Source organism: Phaethon lepturus, unplaced genomic scaffold (assembly GCF_000687285.1).
Source record: "Phaethon lepturus isolate BGI_N335 unplaced genomic scaffold, ASM68728v1 scaffold36856, whole genome shotgun sequence".
Lineage (NCBI taxonomy): Eukaryota > Metazoa > Chordata > Aves > Phaethontiformes > Phaethontidae > Phaethon > Phaethon lepturus.
Window position 1 is genome coordinate 1 of NW_010546293.1, and position 19,916 is coordinate 19,916.

General features: G+C 43.1%; 1 protein-coding gene across 2 annotated transcripts in view; it reads right to left on the reverse strand.

Annotated features, from left to right (window-relative positions):
• Nucleotides 1–182: 182 nt before the first annotated feature.
• Nucleotides 183–19,916, reverse strand: part of TFAP2B (transcription factor AP-2 beta (activating enhancer binding protein 2 beta)) — a 23,116-nt gene continuing 3,382 nt past the window's right edge. The window contains exons 3-8 of one of the 2 annotated variants that reach the window (XM_010289242.1): nucleotides 16,195–16,255; nucleotides 14,183–14,197; nucleotides 8,240–8,459; nucleotides 5,495–5,613; nucleotides 2,749–2,890; nucleotides 183–489 (exon numbers count right to left, since the gene is read on the reverse strand). In XM_010289242.1, coding sequence (XP_010287544.1) covers nucleotides 189–489; nucleotides 2,749–2,890; nucleotides 5,495–5,613; nucleotides 8,240–8,459; nucleotides 14,183–14,197; nucleotides 16,195–16,255 — 858 coding nt within the window. In that variant the 3' untranslated portion in view covers nucleotides 183–188. The remainder of the gene's footprint in view (nucleotides 490–2,748; nucleotides 2,891–5,494; nucleotides 5,614–8,239; nucleotides 8,460–14,182; nucleotides 14,198–16,194; nucleotides 16,256–19,916) is intronic. The other variant, XM_010289244.1, reaches the window with a different exon arrangement.

Here is a 19,916-nt window from a genome sequence, read left to right on the forward strand (position 1 = left end):
TTATTATTATTATTTTGTCCTACCTAATAGAATTCTTCCAAAGCCCAATCCAATATTTTTAAAGCTAAAATTAAGATGGTTTTGTTTTAAAAGATTATCTCTTTCTCTCTTTTCTCCTTTTATTTATTTAACTTTTTCCTTTTCCTTTCTTTCCTTTGTTTTTTTTCCTCTCTCTCTCTCTCTCTCTCTCATTTTCTGTGTTTCTCTTCCTTGTCTCCAGTTTTACTACCTGGTCCTTCGCCAGATGTGTGCCTGTTAGCAGTGTTGTTGTTCAAGAACATCTTGTCCATGCCTTTGAGAGCTTCAGTCAGGTAGTTTTGAAGGGCCGTGAGGGCAGCGCAGATAGCGGGGGCCCCAAAGCCGTGAGTGATGAGGCTGAAGTGAGTCAAGCAGCTCTGAATGCCCGGTTCCAAAATAGGGGTGGGCCGGCTGTTTCCAATGGGTGTCCTGTCCTGGGCCAAGAGATCTGTAAATTCTTTACAAAGTTGCCTGCACAGAAGACAGAAAGGCAAAGAGAGGACAAGAGAGAGAGAAAAGCGGTGGTTAGGCTCATCCCACACTTCTCTGAGACAATCAAGGTTGAAGGAGGGGGCAGGTTCAGGCCAAAGGTCATCCCAAGAGCCAGGATAGGACCTTTTTGCCACCTTCCTTTTCCCCAGCAGTGCTTGGGGACTGGCCATGGTGAGCCAGAAACTCCCTGCTCAGGATGATGTTCATCAGGAGAGAAGTTTCTGCAACTGAAAGATAACACCAGGTCTGGAGATAGAAATACCTCCCTCAGCCATAAGGATGCTTCTGGGGAGGTTTAGATTGGATAGTAGGAAAAATTTCTTCACTGAGAGGGTTATCAAGCATTGGGACAGGCTGCCCAGGGAAGTGGCTGAGTCACCATCCCTGGCAGTATTCAAAAGACGTGTAGATGTGGCACGCAGGGACATGGTTTAGTGGTAGACTTGGCAGCATTCAGTTTGTGGTTGGACTCGATGTTCTTAAAGGTCTTTTCCAACCTAAATGATTCTATGGTTCTGAAGCACTGAGAAAACCCAGCCCTATTTGGTGGCTCTAGAAATAATCAGGCTGAAAGGGACATGCGCTGTGGGTCTGCCAACCATCCGTCGTCCTGGAGGCCTGACCCTGCCTCAAAGCATCTCCCATCTATGCTGTTCCTGGAGGAAAGCACAAGCATGCACAGAGAGCCGCTGGGTGGCACAGAGACATGGTACAGGGAGGGGCCAAAATGGAGCCTCCTTTGAGAGTGCTCAGGTTGAACCACTTTGTCAAGAAAGATCAGGACTCTGGGACTTCATGCTGGCTTATTCATTGCATGAGGAGCAAAGCTAGCACTTGCCTATTTTATTTTGGGGGATGGCATCCCAATTAACACATCAGGGTTGAAATCTGGCTCTTGTTTGTTTGTCCAAGCCTTGGAAAAATCAGATTTTATTTTTATAATTAATTCCCCCCACACGTTCTTTGGCATTGTTCTGGTTCAAAAGGCCTTCAAGTCAACAGGTGCCTGGGCAATGTAGAAACCCTGGGGGCCTGTGGGGTTCCCAAAGGAATAGTTTCTTTGAGACAGATGCCTACCCAGGGACTGGAATAAAAAAGGCCAGAATTTAAAAAAAAAAAAAAAAAAAAGAGGAAGAAAGAAAAAAAGAAACCTTTAAAAAAGGCGTTCAGCTCTCATCCTCTGAAATTCTCTGAAATTCCCGGTGGATTAAAGGTTTCAGAGGGTGGGGAAAGATAAAGGTCTACTTCTATGTGTATTATCCATTAAGAAAGTGCAAGAGAGGAAACTTTGAATTTAGAGAACAAACAGTAATGAGTCCAACATTTTACATCTTCAAAGACCAAAGCAGGGTCTGTGAGCAATTAAAGTTCTGGGACATTAATATCTTCTGACCCTGCGGAAAAGGGCAATCAAATTCCAATCACGTCTAAAAAACATCTGGACAAATTTGAGCAAATGATTTTTCAACCTTCCATATATTTCTTTAAATTACACTGTCATCGGAGGCAAGCCACGTCCCAGAGCATGAAATAAATGAGAGCTGTGTGGGATGGTATTTTTTTTTTCCTTTCTTTTTTTTTTTCCCCTTTTTTTGCCGGATAGACAGAGATGTGTGGAGGCACACGGCACCCACCGCCGAAGACCCAAGCAAACTATGAAGCACCCAGTTAGTAGCCTGGGAGGTATAGCCAAGTGTAAATCATCCGGTACAGCACAGCCCCGAGAAAGCCCCAAGAGAGAGAGATGGTTTGGGGGGACCAAACCGAGGATGACTAACAGTATATGGCCATGGAGGGCTTTTTCTTTTGTTTTTGGGTTTCTTTTTTTTTTTTTTTTTTATTAAACCACATGGAAAAGACATTGTAATTTGGTAGTGGACAAACAGGTGTATGTGACCGACAGGAGAGACAGACAGACATGCTGTGGAAGCAAAATATAGATTTTTGGTCTCTTTTCCGTAAATATTTTTGAACTGGGGTGGCTTGGAAACGATGTACAGTAGCTAGGGGAGAGTCGCCTACATCCTCTATAGGGACAGCGTGTGTCCTGAAACCCCACTGCAGAGGGACCCAGAGCCTATAGGGCGATAGGAGCACCCTTCCTCCCCGCGGGGCCGGTATAATTTGGGGACTGGAAACTCCGCCTGCATTCAAAACGAGCTCAGAGGAAGGGTTTGAGGAGGAGGAGGATTTTATCGGGGGAGGGCAGAAGGGGCGGGTTGCCAACTTCGCACTCACTTTGTAGCAAGCAGCATGTTTTTCCTGGAGTGGAGGTCGCTGGGGTCCGTGTGCTGTCTGTTCAGGTACTCAGAAACAGCTTTGGCTGGGAACTCCGTTTCGCAGATGTACCCAAAATCCCGAGCTAAATGAACGGCCTCACCTGGAGGGAAGGAGGGGGGGACACATTAACACCTCCGGGCACCGCCGGCCCCAGCCTGGGCGGGCTCCGACCTGCCGAGGCACCGGGCTGCTGCCCACCGCTCGTTCGAGCCGTGTTTAGAAACCTTCTAACATCCCCTGCACCTTAGGGACAGACTCCAGGTATATGTCTTCCCTCCACAAAACCTTATTTTGGGGGCAGAAGTAAGTTGATGGGACAGATTTTTTAGCTGATGAGATTTGTCTTTGCTACAAGGCACTTGTGATGGTACGGACCCACGCAGCTGATTGTGCAGAACTGAGGGGAAAGTACACACACCTATACATCCACACATACACACACTTTCCAATGAACTGGGCCAAAAAAAAAAAAAAAAAACCAACAAACCGAAGAAACTTAAATCCCAAAAGACGGAAGGATCCAAACTTCTCTTAAGAGCAGAGAAACCATTCCTGTTTCAATACACCCGAACACAGTCCAAAATTTTACAGATGTGGGCATAATGTTAATATGTCCATTCGTTGTGGGACATTATACACACACTTGTTATACACACGTACAGAGCACTTGCATCGTTATCACGATTATCGCCACATCTGTAAAATGATGGAGATCACTGCATTTCGTCCGCTGAAAATTAGCAATCTGCTTTCTTAACTGACCGTCATGCAACAGGAACTCCTCCCCGCCCGGTGGAAGGATAGCAACTAATGGCAACATTTTCTGTGAAAAATAATAATTATTCTAATTGTCACTTTTCCTGCCTGCCTGGTTTGAGGTTTCTTGCCTCCAGAGGTTCGTGTCATCCAACTCCTACTGATGTACTTCACGCCGCAAGAAGACGACAGTAGCTGAAGAAAGGAGGAAAAGAGAAGGGGGGGAAAACTCAGACTCCAGAGGGATTCCACCAGATTATAGCTCAACCCCTCTAGAATAAAGCATTAAACCCTTTAAAGCACCGCCTGAGGGACCAGGGCGAAGATTTCCAACAGGCAAAACAGATACGTCTAATAACTTCAGGACCACATTATTTTTAACGATCAGGAGTTGCTTTCCAACGTCATCTTCTGCTTTCCAAGGTTTCTCGCTAAATCGCCAAACTGCTTCAGAAAAGCCCAGGCAGCCGGCGGAGCCCCAGGGAGTCCCCGCCACGGTCACCCCACGCGGGGCAGGGTCCCCCCCAGCGCAGCTCGGGTGGGTAATCCTGGCCGGAGCGTTTCTGCTTTGGGTGATACAATAGCAGCAGCAAGGCTAAAGCCTGGCTGGTGGCAGAAAAGAAGATAAATCTCCAGCAGGTGCAGCTTCTTCCGAAAGGAGGGAGTTCTCTCGGGGTAAACTGTTGATTTGTAAGGAAATCAGGGGAGCGGGAGGTAATGTACACCTCGCTACACACTTGACGTGGATTTTAGCATCACTTAGACAACGGCACAAGCTGTTGAACCTCAAGCCAGCACCCGGGAGGGGCTGATTTTGCCGTGAGTAGGGTGCACCGGTTTTCACACTCGCAGCAGGGGTGAAGCTGGACTAACCCCGATGTTCAAGGGCAGTTTGTCACACTCGAAATGCTTCATGTCTCCTATAGCGCGACCCTATATCCCTACGCTGCGCTTTGCACACGCGGCATAACCTATATGCGGGTACCAGGAGGAGCTCGTTTCGGTCAGCCTTTTTGCGAGCCTGCCTTCAGCTCTGCGCTCTGTGTAAGGTCTTACCGCTCCCCTAACTCAATCAAAAGAGCTGAAAAGTTAATATCTAGCACAAATGTTTATGCATGCTTATATGCAGAAGAGATAAGTGGATTATTTATACACCTCTCGGTATGTATGTGTAATGCAGATACGTATAATTCATAATTGCATCCATACCATTCCGGCTATGTTTTTTGGAGAAGGTCCAACTTCTCTTAGCGTAAACACGCACATGTCTTAAACATATTACCGGCTCTAAATTTTACTTTTCAATACAGTAACAATAAATCAGAGAGACGCGCCGAACACCCAAATGACATGAGTTGACTTGAAATGAGGTGAAACTTCAGTCTCCCCTTTTCCTCTCTCCTTCTTCAGGAATAGCTTGTCTTTTTGTTCCGTTCTAGCCATCTTAAGGTAAACGGCGCTCTGCCGCCTTCAAATTGCTCTGATTTCTTTAAAAAAACAAAAAAAAATCTGTATTATTTGTCCTCATTGAGCGTCCTGTAAATATGCTCGGGAGGAGCGAATTAGCGGGAGGATGGAGTAGACGTGGAGTCGGGGAGCACAGGCTGGAAATTAATAGCAATGAGGAATGGGACTGCCCTGCAGAATCACACACGTACACACACACACACATACACACACACATATTCTTGCCACCCAGCGGAATCAATGACCCTTAGGCCAGTGACTTCATTTTTGAGGATGGGATCCTTAACCGTGACGGCGTTCATGCTAACCCGCCCTGAATTTCACCTCTGCAAGATTTTCCCACCTGATCCCGAAAGTTATGGTGGTTTGGGGTTTTGGGGTTTGTTTTGGGTTTTTTGTTGTTGTTGTTGTTGTTCAGAAAATGTCAGACACGAGTTCAGAGCAGGCAGGGGTGTGAAGGGAGCTGCGACCCTCGGCTTACCTTCCACCAGGGAGGTGAGTAAAGTGACATTTGCGGCCTTACGCCTGCCGGCTGGTAAATTCAAACCGATTTTTTCTAGCCTTTCTCGCAAAGATCTCCCCCCGTTTTTCGATTTGGCTCTAGAATTGCAAAGAAATTAACATCGTGATTAACCCCGCAGTGTTCCTGGAAGAAACGTTTAGTCTGTGCAGTCAGTGGAGCCTGGGAAGGTTTTCACCCGACGTTAAGGACTTTGGGTGTGTTGATTTCTGTTAGGTTTTGCTGAGATTTGCTTAATTTTTCCTGGGGATTGGGAGTGAACCCACTTTTCACCCTGTTTTATCCAAGTAAATCAAATAATGCCAAAAAGCAATAATTAATGGTCAGGGTTCTGATCTAGAAAGCAAACGGGTTCCTACTGCATGACACTAATTCGTATTAAGATGGAGCGAGGAGATGGGCAGAAAGGTGGAGGAGGGGAATTAAATCCTCAGTTATTCCAGGAAAGAGCCAAAATGGGAAGAAGAACGAAGGGAAAAAAACAAAACAAAACATAAAAAAAAAAAAACACCTGAAAGGCTCGAGGGGAGAATGTGTGTGCCTGTGGATAAATACAAAAGGAGGAAAATATTTATGAAACTTCAGGAACCATTTCGTGCGTGTGTGTGAGTGTGTTCTTGTGCGGAAAGGCGATGCTGAGAGGAAGAGCTCACCGGAAGGCAGAGTGCGTTATAAAGAGGGAACTGATTGCCTGAAGGAAGATTTGAATATCTGTCAGAGGCTACTGATAAGGACAATAAAAGGATGAGTGAGCTATAGGTGGGAAATACAGAGCTATTGTTCGGACTCCTATACATATGTAAACCCCCAGGGATGAAATCTTGCCACCTGCGAAATCAGGGAGAGTTTTGGCACTAAGTCACTCACAAATATCTCTTAGTTCTTACTTAAAATTCGTTTAAGAATTAGCAGTCACACTTAGCGAAAGGAAACCAGAAGGGACAGAGACGCCAGACTGGCTTCCCACTATTTGATATCAAAGTAAATAGGGCTAGATGACAGAATTGCAAGAGAGCAGCTTTCTATATTTCATCTGCCCTGAACCAAAAGCTTGTCTAAAATTTAGATTCGAGATAGGAACTGAAGTCAGCAGTAGCCAATGATCATGGCTTGGGCCATCTCCAGAAATCCACTGAAGTTCAATAATGATGTTTCTTTACCTTGATAATCCTATTTTCTACAGTGTATCTCTCAGATGTTCTCCCTGCTCCATTTGTAGCTGTACAGAGTGAGCAGGCAGGTTAGCATCTGTAAGTATAAATCTCTGCTGCTCTCACTGGCAAGGATCACAGTTGAACATTGATTACAGACATTCACGTGGAACAGCATCTATTTTAGGAGACCCTAATTCTCACGTGTATTTTTGGGTGACTGACTGCGCATAGCAGGACTTGCCCCCTCCTCTCCAGACACAGAGCTGACGTCATCACAGATTTTTTTTTTTCAGGAAAAAAAAAACAGCAAAACCAAACAATAAGTTGATTTTCAAACACCTTAGACTCAACGTTGCCCAGTTGCTGCTACAGGGATTGGCAAGATATTTCCTTCTCTAAGATTAGCAACTTTTAAATATGATCTGAAATTTACTGGGGCCAAGTTAATTGCATTTGTTTCTGCCTCGAAGTTATACTCTATTTTCCAGCCTGGCGTATACCTCATATGTAGAAAATGAAGTCTTATTCCCTCTCAGCTTTGCATTGGCTGGAGTGAACTGGTACCTTATACCATATCATGACTTCTTCCTTATTCTAACTGGAGATAGAGCTCATCTTTCTTACAGACAAGTCGTACTGACAATTCACAGTCCTTAGGTCATTGTCAGGAAGATAAAGGCCTTTCTCCCTGTTAGTCTTTCCAGCTGATGACCTCGGAGCTTAAATTCTTGTTGCTGGTACCTAAATGCACGGTCTCTCACTTGATATGACAGAGTGGCAACCAGGCCTTTAGGTTATCCCTTGCTCCTCATTTTCCTCAGTACCAATAATGCCAACTATTTTGAGGTCTTCAGCAAAATCCACCAGGACGTTAGTGGGTGCTTTGCACAAATGTTTAACAGCAAAGGCCTCAGGACCAACTGCGACTAATTCCTCTAGCAACCTTCTCGAGATGAAGCACTAAGTTTCTGACTTTCAAAGCTATCTGTTGATGGCTTTTCTTTAGTCAGGTACTTAACTACCTTATAGGTTGCCTATTAACCCCCTGCCAATTTCAATAATCTTCTGTGTGACAACATGTTAATTGCCTTATTGTTATGGCCATATAGAGGAATTCTCATGGATTTATCTAGGAAATCCCTAGAAATACATCAGGTCTTGAAATACATCCAGTTCATCCTGCAACATCTAACTGCAACACGCCCATCATGGCATTTTATTTTGTCCATTTGCTAAAAGAGAAGTGTGAGGAGAAGGAGAAAACATAGAAAGTGTGTGCGTGTACAAGAGCGAAAAAAACTTGCCTCAGTTCCTCCATTTTGGGATGCTTTGATAGAAAATGTACAAGTCCAAATCTTTCTCTAGTCTCTCCACATTCATCTCGGTGTCTGAATACAGCATATTTTCACCTTACCCTGAACGTTACACACACATGCTATGACAATAAGATCGATGCAGATTGGCAATCATCTTTAGCGTTGACCAAGCATTTCTGGTGTATGCATGGATGCCCACACACGGGCATGTTCATGCACTCGCCCCAGCCTCTTACCTTCTAAGTACTCCTCCTAGAAGGGATGCATTCAGACACTCTGGAGGAGAAAGGCGTCTTTGAACTTCTCCCACAGTTACTTTATACTTTGAAGTTGAACTAAGCAAAGACAAGCGGCCAGGTACAGAGCAAAACACCTCTCCGGTATTGACTGAAATTCCACCCAGGAAGCCATCTTTATTCATCATCAAAGAAGTAACAGATTTTGGAGGAACCGGCACTGGAGAAAGAAAAGGGGAAGAGGGGAGAGAGAAACCATCATGCCATGAAGGAGTACGGGATAACCACAGTCTCTCTGACATGCACAGAAGAGCAAAATGAAAGGGAATTTTGAATCTCTGGCTACCTCCAGCAACCTAAAGGGTGCTGCTCCCCCAACCTCTAGGAAACTGCTCCATGAATGATGGATGGAGAGAAGGGTGGTGCAGTACAGCCTCTATGCAGGGTTTGATCATTGGGAAATAAAATACATATTGGCAAGCACCTGGCAACTTTCGGGTTTGAGCCTGTGCCTCACCCAGAGCCCCCCGATGCCTTTTGTACAACGGACAGCGCCTTTCTGGAGGGGAAAAAAAAAGGAAAATTTACTTTTTTTGTGCTAATGTTTCCATTACTCCTAAGCTGAGCCAGGAATAAATTTACTACACGAAGGGAGTTGCTGTCTTAAATAAGTATCAAGGCTGGAGGATACAGCAACCAGAAGACAGCTCTGTTATTGCTTTGTGCTTTTATTAAGTCTGGTTTATGAAATAAAATGAGACTTTTCCTTCAGAAAAATGAACACCAGGAAAAAAAAAAATCTGATCTAACCATGGCGTTTGCCACCTTGATCACGTTGTGCTGTCCATGAGAGTAGGAACTCTCCTGCCCCTAAATAAAACTGATTTCCTTACTATAACATATATTTAAAGGTAGTTGGGAGAGGGGTGTCAAAATAAAATAATAAAGTGAAACTAAACAAAATAAAAACATTCTATCCACGGTGAAACGAAATATTACTTTTCTCTGAGAAACTAGTAAGGTTATTTTAAGAGTAACCAAAGGGATTATAACCAGACACGCTGATAAACAAACAAACAAACAAACAAACGGCTAAACCATAAATGAGAGCAAATCCCCCGTGACATGAATTTTGTTTACAAATGAACTTAAATAGCTCCCTCATATTGTGTGTAACTGTTATGATTTACAGCAGGTGCTCTAATCAATCAACTAATCACTTTAATTTATAGGGAGCCTCGCTGCATTTTCCCAGTTGTTTCATTTCTGCAAGTAATTGATAACAAACCGTACTTAAGGTATGTTTTATGCAGGAGTTAATAAGAGCTGACAGCTGCTACTGCTGCTTCCTCTCGGAATCGCGGCAACACACGTTTCCTTATAGAAAATATACTCCGAAATTGAGGGTTTGCTGCTGGTAGAGCCCTGGCATGTTTCAGAGAAGACTAATTGATTACACACCCTCGTCGAGCAGATACTACTTCACAGTCTCCCATTTCCACTCAATCAATTGCAAAACCAATTCGGCAAATAATAGGGTTCTATTATGCACATATGCCAGCTATTTAGGTAGTTATAATACATGTCAGTTAAGTCATAAAAACCCCTGTTTATTTGCAACGTATCTGGAGAATCAAACCATTAGGGTTGAGGGGATATTTAAGTCGTCTGGAGCTGCTAAACAATAAGATCGGGTATCCTAATATATTACCAAGTGCTAACTACTGGGCAATTGCCAATTTTATAACCTCAGTGTATGGAATAGACACAACCGTGTTTCACTGTTTTTATTACAGATCATTTCCGACTGCCAGTCCAGACCCCCACAATAAAAGCTCTATAACAGCTAAAAACCAAAAGGCATGTCGCTTTTAGATATACATATTGCTTCATATGCCTTGTATATAGTCTCCAGTATAAACAAATTATTTTGAGTGGCTTTACTTCAGGGAATCGGAAAGTGAAATGGATTCCTATTTCTCTATTATTTTTAGTTAAGCACTTTATGCATCTCATAAAGGCGATTTCAAATAGTTTGAGAACAGAAACAGTTATAAAAGAGTTAGAGGCCGGGTCCTGCTTTTCCTGCTATTAATAGGATTTTTGCCATTGACTCGTTTGGGGTATCAGAGGTAGTAGTGGGAGACAAATATATATATATACATATTTCTGCCCCCCCATTATACATAGAGATATAATTTATTTCATGCACGATGTTCTGCAACGTCATTCGAGTGAAGAATCAAGAAAAAAGTTTTAAAAAAGGAAAAAAGATTTAGATAAAGCAATGCCACCAGTCAGATTTTCATGACTGGCTTTTTTTTTTCTTCGGACAGACACAGGCTCAGTGGTTCGAGTACACCTTTACAGTGGCTATATTTAGTGACCAGTTTATCAGGTCACTGTCCAGTGAACTGAGAAATTAAACAAGAGGCAGCAATTCCACGAACATCTGATCTTAGTCCAAACTCACTAAAGAGAGAGGGACCCGTGCAATGCTTAAATGTTCCTCACCCCACTCGCTTTGGCCTTTTGGAGCACTCATTACATTAGTTAACCTTTGAAATATGGATTTTCACGTGCTCGGTATTTTTTTTTTTTTCCCCTTGCAAATTGCTTTTGGGAAGCAGGCTGGCTCCCTTCCCAGCTATGCTGAGAGCTCCTCAGCTTTTGTTCCTACCACTGCCTCCCCAAAAAGGACCGTATGGGAAGGACCCATCGATTGGATTGTAATAACTCTAAACCCGTTTTAGAAGCTTACCAGGCGGTGTAAGCATATCTATTGCAATTTCATAGCTTCAGAGAGATGTCTTCTATCTAGACTCTATATCTTCTGTAAATTACCTAATGCTGCCTCAAAAAAGTGTTTGCCATGGAATGAATTATCTCTATCTATATCATATCTATATGTTTATCATGGCTATAGCTTTTCAGATATAGCCCAGACATTACCAGAGATAATATAACGTGGAGGTCTCAGTGGGTGAACTGATCCACACGTCCGTGTGTGCAGCTGCATGTGTCAAATCCCTGCGTGCATGTAAATAAGCTGTAACGCAGAGTATATTTTTAGTCGATGTCAACTTTCCCAGTTGGTTAGGGATTGCCACAACTGCTGAAATATACAGAATAACAGAAGGATCTACGCAGCGTCCCCACCACTTCTGCTTTAACTTTACCCCATTTAGTTATTGTTATCCCCAGAGGAAACTATTAGATTTTCTTTCACTACAAAACTCTTTTTGCTGTGAGTATGCGAGCACTCATAAATACAGAATTCCCCTTTCCAAAATCTCTGCCCCTCTATTTATCTCTCCCTCTAGCCTTTCTCTCTTTTTTCTTCTCCTTTCTCCTTTTTAATCCCTTTTTCTCTCTTCTTTCTGTCTTCTCCTGTGGTTACTTCCAGCCTCTTTGTCATTTCTCCCCCTTCCATTTCTCTTCAGCTTATCAATAAACCGGGAGAGCAACAGTAGCCGCTTGATTTGTTAGTAATTATAAGCATACTGTTCCTGCAAACGGGATCTCTAGATGAGTGAGATCGCTTTAAAACGACAGCAGGAAATGGTGGGGAAATGGAGCATGGCGAAACTCAGCGTGAAGCTTTCAGTTCTTTACATGTTTACAATTTTCTGTGCATACATTAAGTCTTAGGGGTTGGGTTTGGGGTTTGGGTTTTTTGGTGGGTTTTTTTTTGGTGGTGGTTGTCGTTCTCTGTTGGGTTGCTCTCCACAAACGTGTGAAAAGGGGCACAAACGCACACGGACAATTGGAAATGGAAATAAAAGGGCATTTCAGCAACACTGAAAATAAACAAATAGAATTTTTTCTTGCAAATATCTGAATAACGAGGCTTTAAGCTATAGATATCGTTGCAATAACCCTGGTGAATAACATGATAGTCTATCAGTCAATCAATTAATCGGAAGAAACATTTCTTTTATTCATTACTAACAAATGTCATGAGCAAACTTATTACTAACGAGCTACCAAATTGCCTTCAAATCTTTTTTTTTTAATGTGCCTACTGGGCCTAAAATGAGTAAAAATTTCTTTGTCCATTATAAACCAGGACTTTGTTGTTATTGGAGATTTGGTCTGACGTGGTAGCCAAACCTAGAGAGGCCAGGAACATCATCTTACTCGTCGTCAGTAAAAGACCTGGATCTTATTTTAATTTTAATGAACAAATACAGAAAGTGTGTGGTCATGTCCCCTTCCCTCCTGTCCCTCTCGCCTCCTCCTCTCCCCCCTCCCTCCACCGCAGCACCTTTCTCCTGAAAGCCGGGACTAAATTTCCAAGCGAAATGTATTGCCTTGAAATTGTGTGGCATTCAATTAAAAGGGATCATAAGGTTCAATGGGTAATCCAGGAAAAAGCACGAAATTGAGTGGCAGCGAAGCAACATCTCCGATTCCCAGGTCTATCACCTGAAAAGCTGAGGCCAGAGTGGTTTTCAGTTAATCATTTATCCGGATATTTCAAGAAGAGGTGAGGAGGAATCTTATGCTGTATTATTAAGAGTTAAAAAAAAAATGTTAAGACACCTCCTCTCATGTGTTTCTTTAAAAGAATAGGAACAATAGAGCGTGTTTGCAAGGAGGCAATGAATTAAGGTGTTAGAGTTAAAATGGCCTTTCGTGCTAAATCAGATGTGAGTGTGCAGACGATCGTCAGAAACAGCTGAAAGTAAATAAACACATCAGAATAATTTTAAGGTCACTGACTGTGCCCCAGAGTCACAAAAAATTAACTTGGGACTCGGGCCACGCAAGAGTTTGCGAGAGGACAACTTCCTTCGCCAGAGAAGGTGCCAAGCAAATTTCAGATGAGCAGTTGACAAGGGGACCCGATCTTTTATTCCTGACACATAGAAAACCTTCCCTTCATTTCAGCAGAAATCGAGGGAAAGGCCTCAAAACGTGCAGCCGGCAAGCTCTTAAAGCCGAATTAAATCTGGTATTAATGCTCTTGGTGATTATTATCATCTTGATGATTTATCTGGCTCCCTCCCTCCCGCTTCCACCACCCAAATCTTAATGGAACTAGGAGTTAACGATGATTTTTTAATGTCTCGTTGGATTTTTAGACTGTTAATGTACCGCATCCTTCTCATTATTAGTTTATTGATTGTTCATTGACCAGCCCCCTTCAAATCGTATTAACCACCCTCTGCCACTTTAGATTAGGAGAGTTTAAAAAGCACCTTTCATTATTTCACCACCACCACAGTAGAGTTCAGGCTTGGTAGCTTAATGCTCGCTCTAATGGGGCAGCTCAGAGACGAGGGGCCACGGTCCCTGCCTATTGCATTAATAGCTCAAAGGGGGCTAATACAGAAAATTAGCCTTAAACGAGCTCTGGAGATCTCCAAATGAAAGAGCCATTTATCACGCTGGCTACCTTCACTCCACTCGTTTGCTCTCTCTACTGGGAACAACTCATTTCCTCTTAACTAAATTACTTCAGAAATGTCAAGTAAGCTCAGATAGCAAACATAACAAGAGACTGTGTATATGTAATCTATTGTGCGGGATCGATACGCGAGATAAATCGATAGCCGTGTATGAATCCCTATATAATTTCCTTAATATTTTTGGCAATCCTTTTGCATAGCGAGATAATTCCCTCTGCAGGCCTCAAAGACCACGCAGAAACAGACACCTTCTGGATGATACAGGGAAGTTTAGACTCCAAGCCCACATTGCACTTTTCCCACTACTTTTTAATTGAAGCATTTTAGGCATTAAATTAGGTTTTGGGGAAGTAGACTCCCTCCAATCCTCGTCTAGCAAATACGTGTCACGGGGAGTTGCTCCACTGCACAAAAATCAGTCAGTACCTGTCTGTCTGTCTATGCCATCCGCCTCCATAACGACTTACAGAGTTTAAGTAACTTATTCTTACTTCAAAGTACACCCTCACAGCTACAAACTGCAGGGAACAAAGCGAAATTGATCCTGAACCCTCTCTGCGTCTCTCCTTGGCTCGTCCTGATTAAATATCGTCTGCCACAAATGTGACCTCCGATTTATCACCCATTTCTCCTCCTCCGCACCCGGGAAACTCGCTGTGCAAAAAAGAAACCAAGCTCACTATATTCCTTTATGCTGGAAAGTTTCTTAGAGCTCAGCGTTGCTTCTAAGGAAGAAAATACTCCTACAGTGACTTTCAAACAGCTGCAGACGAATCTCAGGGTCTTTTTTAGTAACCTAATTTCGAAAGTGCATTTGTATCCTGTTCATCATGGGTAAACTCTTCTTATGGCTGCAAATAGGCACATGTAATCCCACCTATATGGGACTGTGTCTCTTTAGGCGGCAGCTGCTCGACCTGTGGCCGTTGCCATGCCCGTACACAGTAAGCACACCTTAATTTATACCTAATACATATTAACATTCACATTTTGGTGCTACTCAGCAGGCACATGAAATGTCTCTGCTGCCCTCGTCATCTGAAGGAGGGAGAGACCCATGCAGAGAGGGGGTAAAAAAGAGTATTTTGGAGTGGGTGACCAAACAGAACGCGTTGGGGGTGGGGGGTAAAAAAAAAAAGAACAGATTGCGAAAGAAAAATGCCAGCACGGAGCAACGTTAGAAAGGAATCTCTCGACCACAAATCAAGCACCAATTAATCAAATACGCCCAAGAGAAAACATCGTGGATGAGGTGTTTAGGCGGGGGTGGGGAGGGGAGGAGGGGAGTGAGAAAAAAACAACCCAAAACAATCAAAAGCCATCAGGTTACAGACCCTGAACACAAAAGCTACTAAACATTCAAACTGAACTAAACCAGGAGAAACAATTATTTTTTTTAAAGGTAAGTAATTTTCTGTTTCTCAAAAACACCTTCGACTTCTCAGCCGGTGGTCATAAATGATGTTGCCAAATGGTCTTGCAGTTTTTATCCGTCCTTCTTCAAGTAACTAGAAACTATCGTGTATGTGTGTGTGAGAGAGAGACTGTACATGAGGATTTAAATTAAAAAACAATAAATACACGGAAGGACCTCATGCTGCCTTGAACGCATTTTAAATAAACACCTTCCCTGTTATTTTGCTTTACGCTCTAGAAGATCATCTCCATTAAAGCATTTGTGCCCATTTGACAAATAATAAGGTCCTGGAGAGAAGTGCTGTTGATAGTAAGCATAAGGGACAGCATTTCTAAGCCTCATCTCTGGTACTTAAAATTGAATCTAGAAATAGAAACTCCTTAGATAATTAAAGATAGCTTATCTGTTTAATGTCTATCAGCATAACACAACACTAATCGCCAAGCATCTTCCAGTGACTGTCAGAGAAATGTAAAAAAATGAAGCAGCTGCAATACGCCCAAAATGAGTTATTGTAATTACATTTAATTAGTTTAATTAGTTAATTATTTTGCTTACAGCTGTACAAGAGACTGCAAACATTTGTTAATATCACATTCCCTTTAACAGTATGGGGTGATTCTGCAGTTACACTAAATCATGTGCGCATATGTAGAAAGATTTAAAAAATGGGCATGGGGAAGGGGGGATTCTTGGCGGAAGGGGGGAAGGAGGTCGGGGCTGCCTTTCCACAGGCATTTGTTTCTCTCCCCTTCACGTTTGAGTCGTCTGGGAAATGCATTTAAGCCCCAAAAGGAATCAACCCCCTCTCCCCATTAAAAACCAAGGGATCCCTATCGAGGATTGGGGAGGGGGGGGAGAACTGCATTTGAGCATGGGGTGCTCCATTGGAGAGCATTTGTGTAATTAAACCCTTTGGAGGAGGCGGGAGAGGGGGATATCAACTTTTCCTCTCACATCTCTCTCCTTCTCCCTTCACTCTCTCTGCCGGACCCATCAACTCTTCATCTTGCTGCCATGTGCGTCCTGCTTCCCGGGTAAATTAATTGCCCCAGAGTAAAAATGTATCATGAAGATATCGCTACACAGTAAAAGTCGGTCTAGCTTGTTGGAATAATCCGTACCTTTTTTAATGACAGACTGGTCCAATAAGTTCATACCGCTGTTATTGGCATCTTCAACTGACTGTGGATATAAAAACATCACTATTCAAATTGACTGGATATTAAAGAGTCGCGTACATAAATCATGTCATTCCAAACTGGAGTTTCTGTTATTTCCATTTATATTAATTCACTAGGGGTGGAGATATTTTTTTTTTACTATTATTATTGTTATTATTATTCCCCCAAATTGACAAGGAAATGAAATTCTTACAAATTATATGGTCTTCTAATAAAAAAATAAAGACGTGTGAAGCATATGGGATGCAATACTGGTTTTGTTATCTTATAAAACATAGATATCACATAGACTTCTTTGCATTCGATAAAGTTTTATATTTCTTCCTTCGAAAATCTGGCAATTTGGCAACATCTGCAAGATCTATTGCATGACATAAATGAACACGATTAAGGACAACTTAAATTCTCCCTCCCCTTTCTTCCCCTCCCTCCCCCCCTCCTTTTTTTTTTTATTTTGTTTGTTTGTCTAACCCTGCTACATCTTAATAATTCAAGGGCCATTTACTTTTTATATATAATAGTTTACATTAAGGACTTTTAATTAAAGCCTGAGCAATTCGGAGTGCAGCTCAACGCCCACATCGTATAGGGTACAAGCAGAAAGAGATTTACAGCTCCCGAGGTTGCTTCCATGTCCTGAATCAGTGGGGACGGGGAGGGGAGCAGGAATATACATTATCAAAAGTATGAACTACTGAACTGATTGCCTAGAAAGAGTCTCCCGATCTCCTTTTCAAAGTCTTTTTTATTTTTTTTCCCCCTTTTTTCCTCTCTTTTCAGCCCGCTTAGGAGCACACCTGTTATTACAGTATTAACTTCTTTAGCAGGGAAGAGAACAAAGGCGGGCACAGAGGAGAGAGCAAATGTTGGGTTTCATGTCTCAACACGAAAGTGGGATATACAAAAAAACAACCAAACAAACAAAAATTACCGCTGAATCTGCGGTCGGCACAGCAAAATCATCTCCCAAAGAGAAAGGGTGTCATAAGAACAATTTATTGCAGAATTACGACAGGTTCCGTTTTAGGGTAAAGTCTGGGTTTTAGAGAAAGGGAAGACCTGTGGGTTTCTCGGTTTTATTATTTTATTTTTCTTATTATTACTTAGGCTTTGTTTTCTTTTTTCCGGGTTATTGCATATTTGGGGAGTTATCACATTTTTTCCCCTGATAAGGAAAACATCTTTACAGCAAAGCAATGATTTTCTTCCCTGTTATTTTAACTTTATCTTTGCTACACCGAGAGGCTGAGCTTATCCGGATCCAGCCCTTATCTCCGTCTCTCTCTTTCCTCAACAGAGACGTTCAAGGCGGAATATGATTTAGGAGAAAATTACATCTCCCCAAAATGTGACGGAGCAATATTTTCTTCAGATCTTTCCTTTCATTTCCCTTGAATACCCCCTCAAACGAGGGCGCAGACACGGTGGTTCCTGATGTTGTGTGTTTGTGCATGGCTGTGCCTCTCTCTCATAATCAATAGGCTACATACCTAAAGGGCACAAAATAAAATTACAAACTCTTCTCTCCTTTCCCTGAGCAGCTCCCAAAGAGGGATGACGAGCAGATCCTGCAGCCTGCTGGAGTGCACCGTGGTGCAGAATTGGAGGCAGAGACGAAAAACGCCATTTTTCCCTTCCTGGGGTGTTCCGGCCCCCCCCCCCCTTCCTTATCTCACCTTATCTCTGGAGTCTATGGCTGCGCACACGCTTTATGTGTGTGCGTGCACTCCGCTCGCTCCATCAGCAACGTGGGTTAGTTGTTGTAGTTAATGAGAAGACTCCTGTCTGATTTTCTATCTAATTACGCCCTCCTGCTGGGTTTTTGTACAGGATATTCGCTCAGCATGCTGGCAGTTAATAGTCACAGAGAGGATCGTAAAGATTTAATTAGGACTGCATGCGGAAACGTGGAAAAACAACTCAGACTTTTAATTACTAGACTTCTTTAGTTAAAAGTGATACCAGGGGTTACTTTATAAGAGACTTGCGTGTTTGGGTGCAACTTAACTTTCCGTGTCTCTAGCCAGCACAATAGGAGCGGGGACAGCAGTGTGAGGGAGGAGGAGGAGGAGGAAGAGGAGGAGTGGAGGTGTGCGTGCGGGGAGGGGAAAGGTGATGAGTTTCCAGATACACTTAGAAAATCTAAGGAAGATTCCCCTCCCTCCCTTCCTCCAATAATCTGATAGCACGGAGTTTCCTGTATACCATATATATACACGACTTATTCAACAGCTCTGGGTATATCTGAGAGAAAACCCTAAAGATTGATCTTTTTGTTTTCCTTTAAAGAGTCTAAAGAATCTGGATTTTCCCCTGTATATTCTCTTTATCGTACCTTTTACCAGTAAAACCCTACTTTTACCTAGCCATGGGAAAAAAAAAAAAAAAACAAACAACAAACAAACCAAACAACCAGAAAACTGGGATTGCGATGGTGTTTTTCAGAGTCCCTATTAGACGATCCAAATTTGTTTTCAATAAGTAGGTCTTAGCTTCCCTGTTTGAGGGCTGTAAATCGCAGATTGAAAATTCCTCTCGAAAGAGACAGCAATAGCAATACAATACGTCCTGTTTACACTAACAGAGCGCGATCGTGTTACAGTCACTTAATTCTACCCCTGGACAATGGCTCACACATGGCCTGGATTTGGTGTTTATAAAATAACCACTGTTTCTTTCTGTCACGCACTCCCTGCCTCCTTCTCTCTTGTCAGCCCAACCCATTCTCATGGCACGTATTTGATGAGACATGCATAAGCTAAAGCAGAGAGACACGTCTTTATCCAACTATATCCTTAGCTATGGGTTCAACTTGTTGGATTACTGAAAAAAAGAAAAAAAACCACGCACCCAACCTATTTGAAACCCTTCCTGGAAATCCTCTAGTGTTCGTGGTTAACAAATATATGTTGCCTAAATAGGAATCCCTGTAGCTAGAACGGATTCCTTGAATCTAGAATAAATCCGTATTAAAAATCAGGGTGGGAAACTGCCCAACTTCATCTGTCACTGGTGGGGGGACAAGAATAGGAAATGCTGAACGGTAGGACCGAGTACTGGGCTGCTTTCCCTCCTGCCTGTGCTAACTTGCAGTTGGACACTTCTGCCTTCACGTGTTTCTCCTCGGGATGCCTTCTCCTCTCCCTCTTGCCCTCCTCCCCCAGCCCGCGACCAAACTTTTTAGAGATAAAGGGGCTGTTTCATTTCCCGCGCCCTCAGCACCCCAAAACAAGAACCGCAGCCTTGTCTGCTCCAGCCAAGCCCCGTCCCATCCCCAGCCCGAGCCCCGGTCCCAGCCCACCCGAGCGAACGGGTCGCGGGTGGCCGTGGGGCGCACCGCTGCGCTCGGAACCGTCGGGGGGAGGCACTTTCCACGAGTGCTGTGCCCTGCCCGCAGAAGGGATGTTTTATTGGAAAAGGGAGGGAGAGCTTCTTTATTTGAGCTGATGCAGGACTCTTCCTTCTCTCTTTCTCTCTGTCTCTCTCTCCCTCTCCCCCCCCATCCCTTTCTCTCTTTCTCCCTTTCTCCCTTTCTCTCTTTTTTCCTCTCTGTCTCTCTCTCTCTTTCTCTCGTTCTCTCTTTCTTTCTCTCTTTCTTTCTCTCTGTCTCTTTCTTTCTCTCTTTTCTCTCTCGTTCTCTCCTCCTTTCTTTCCCTCTTTCC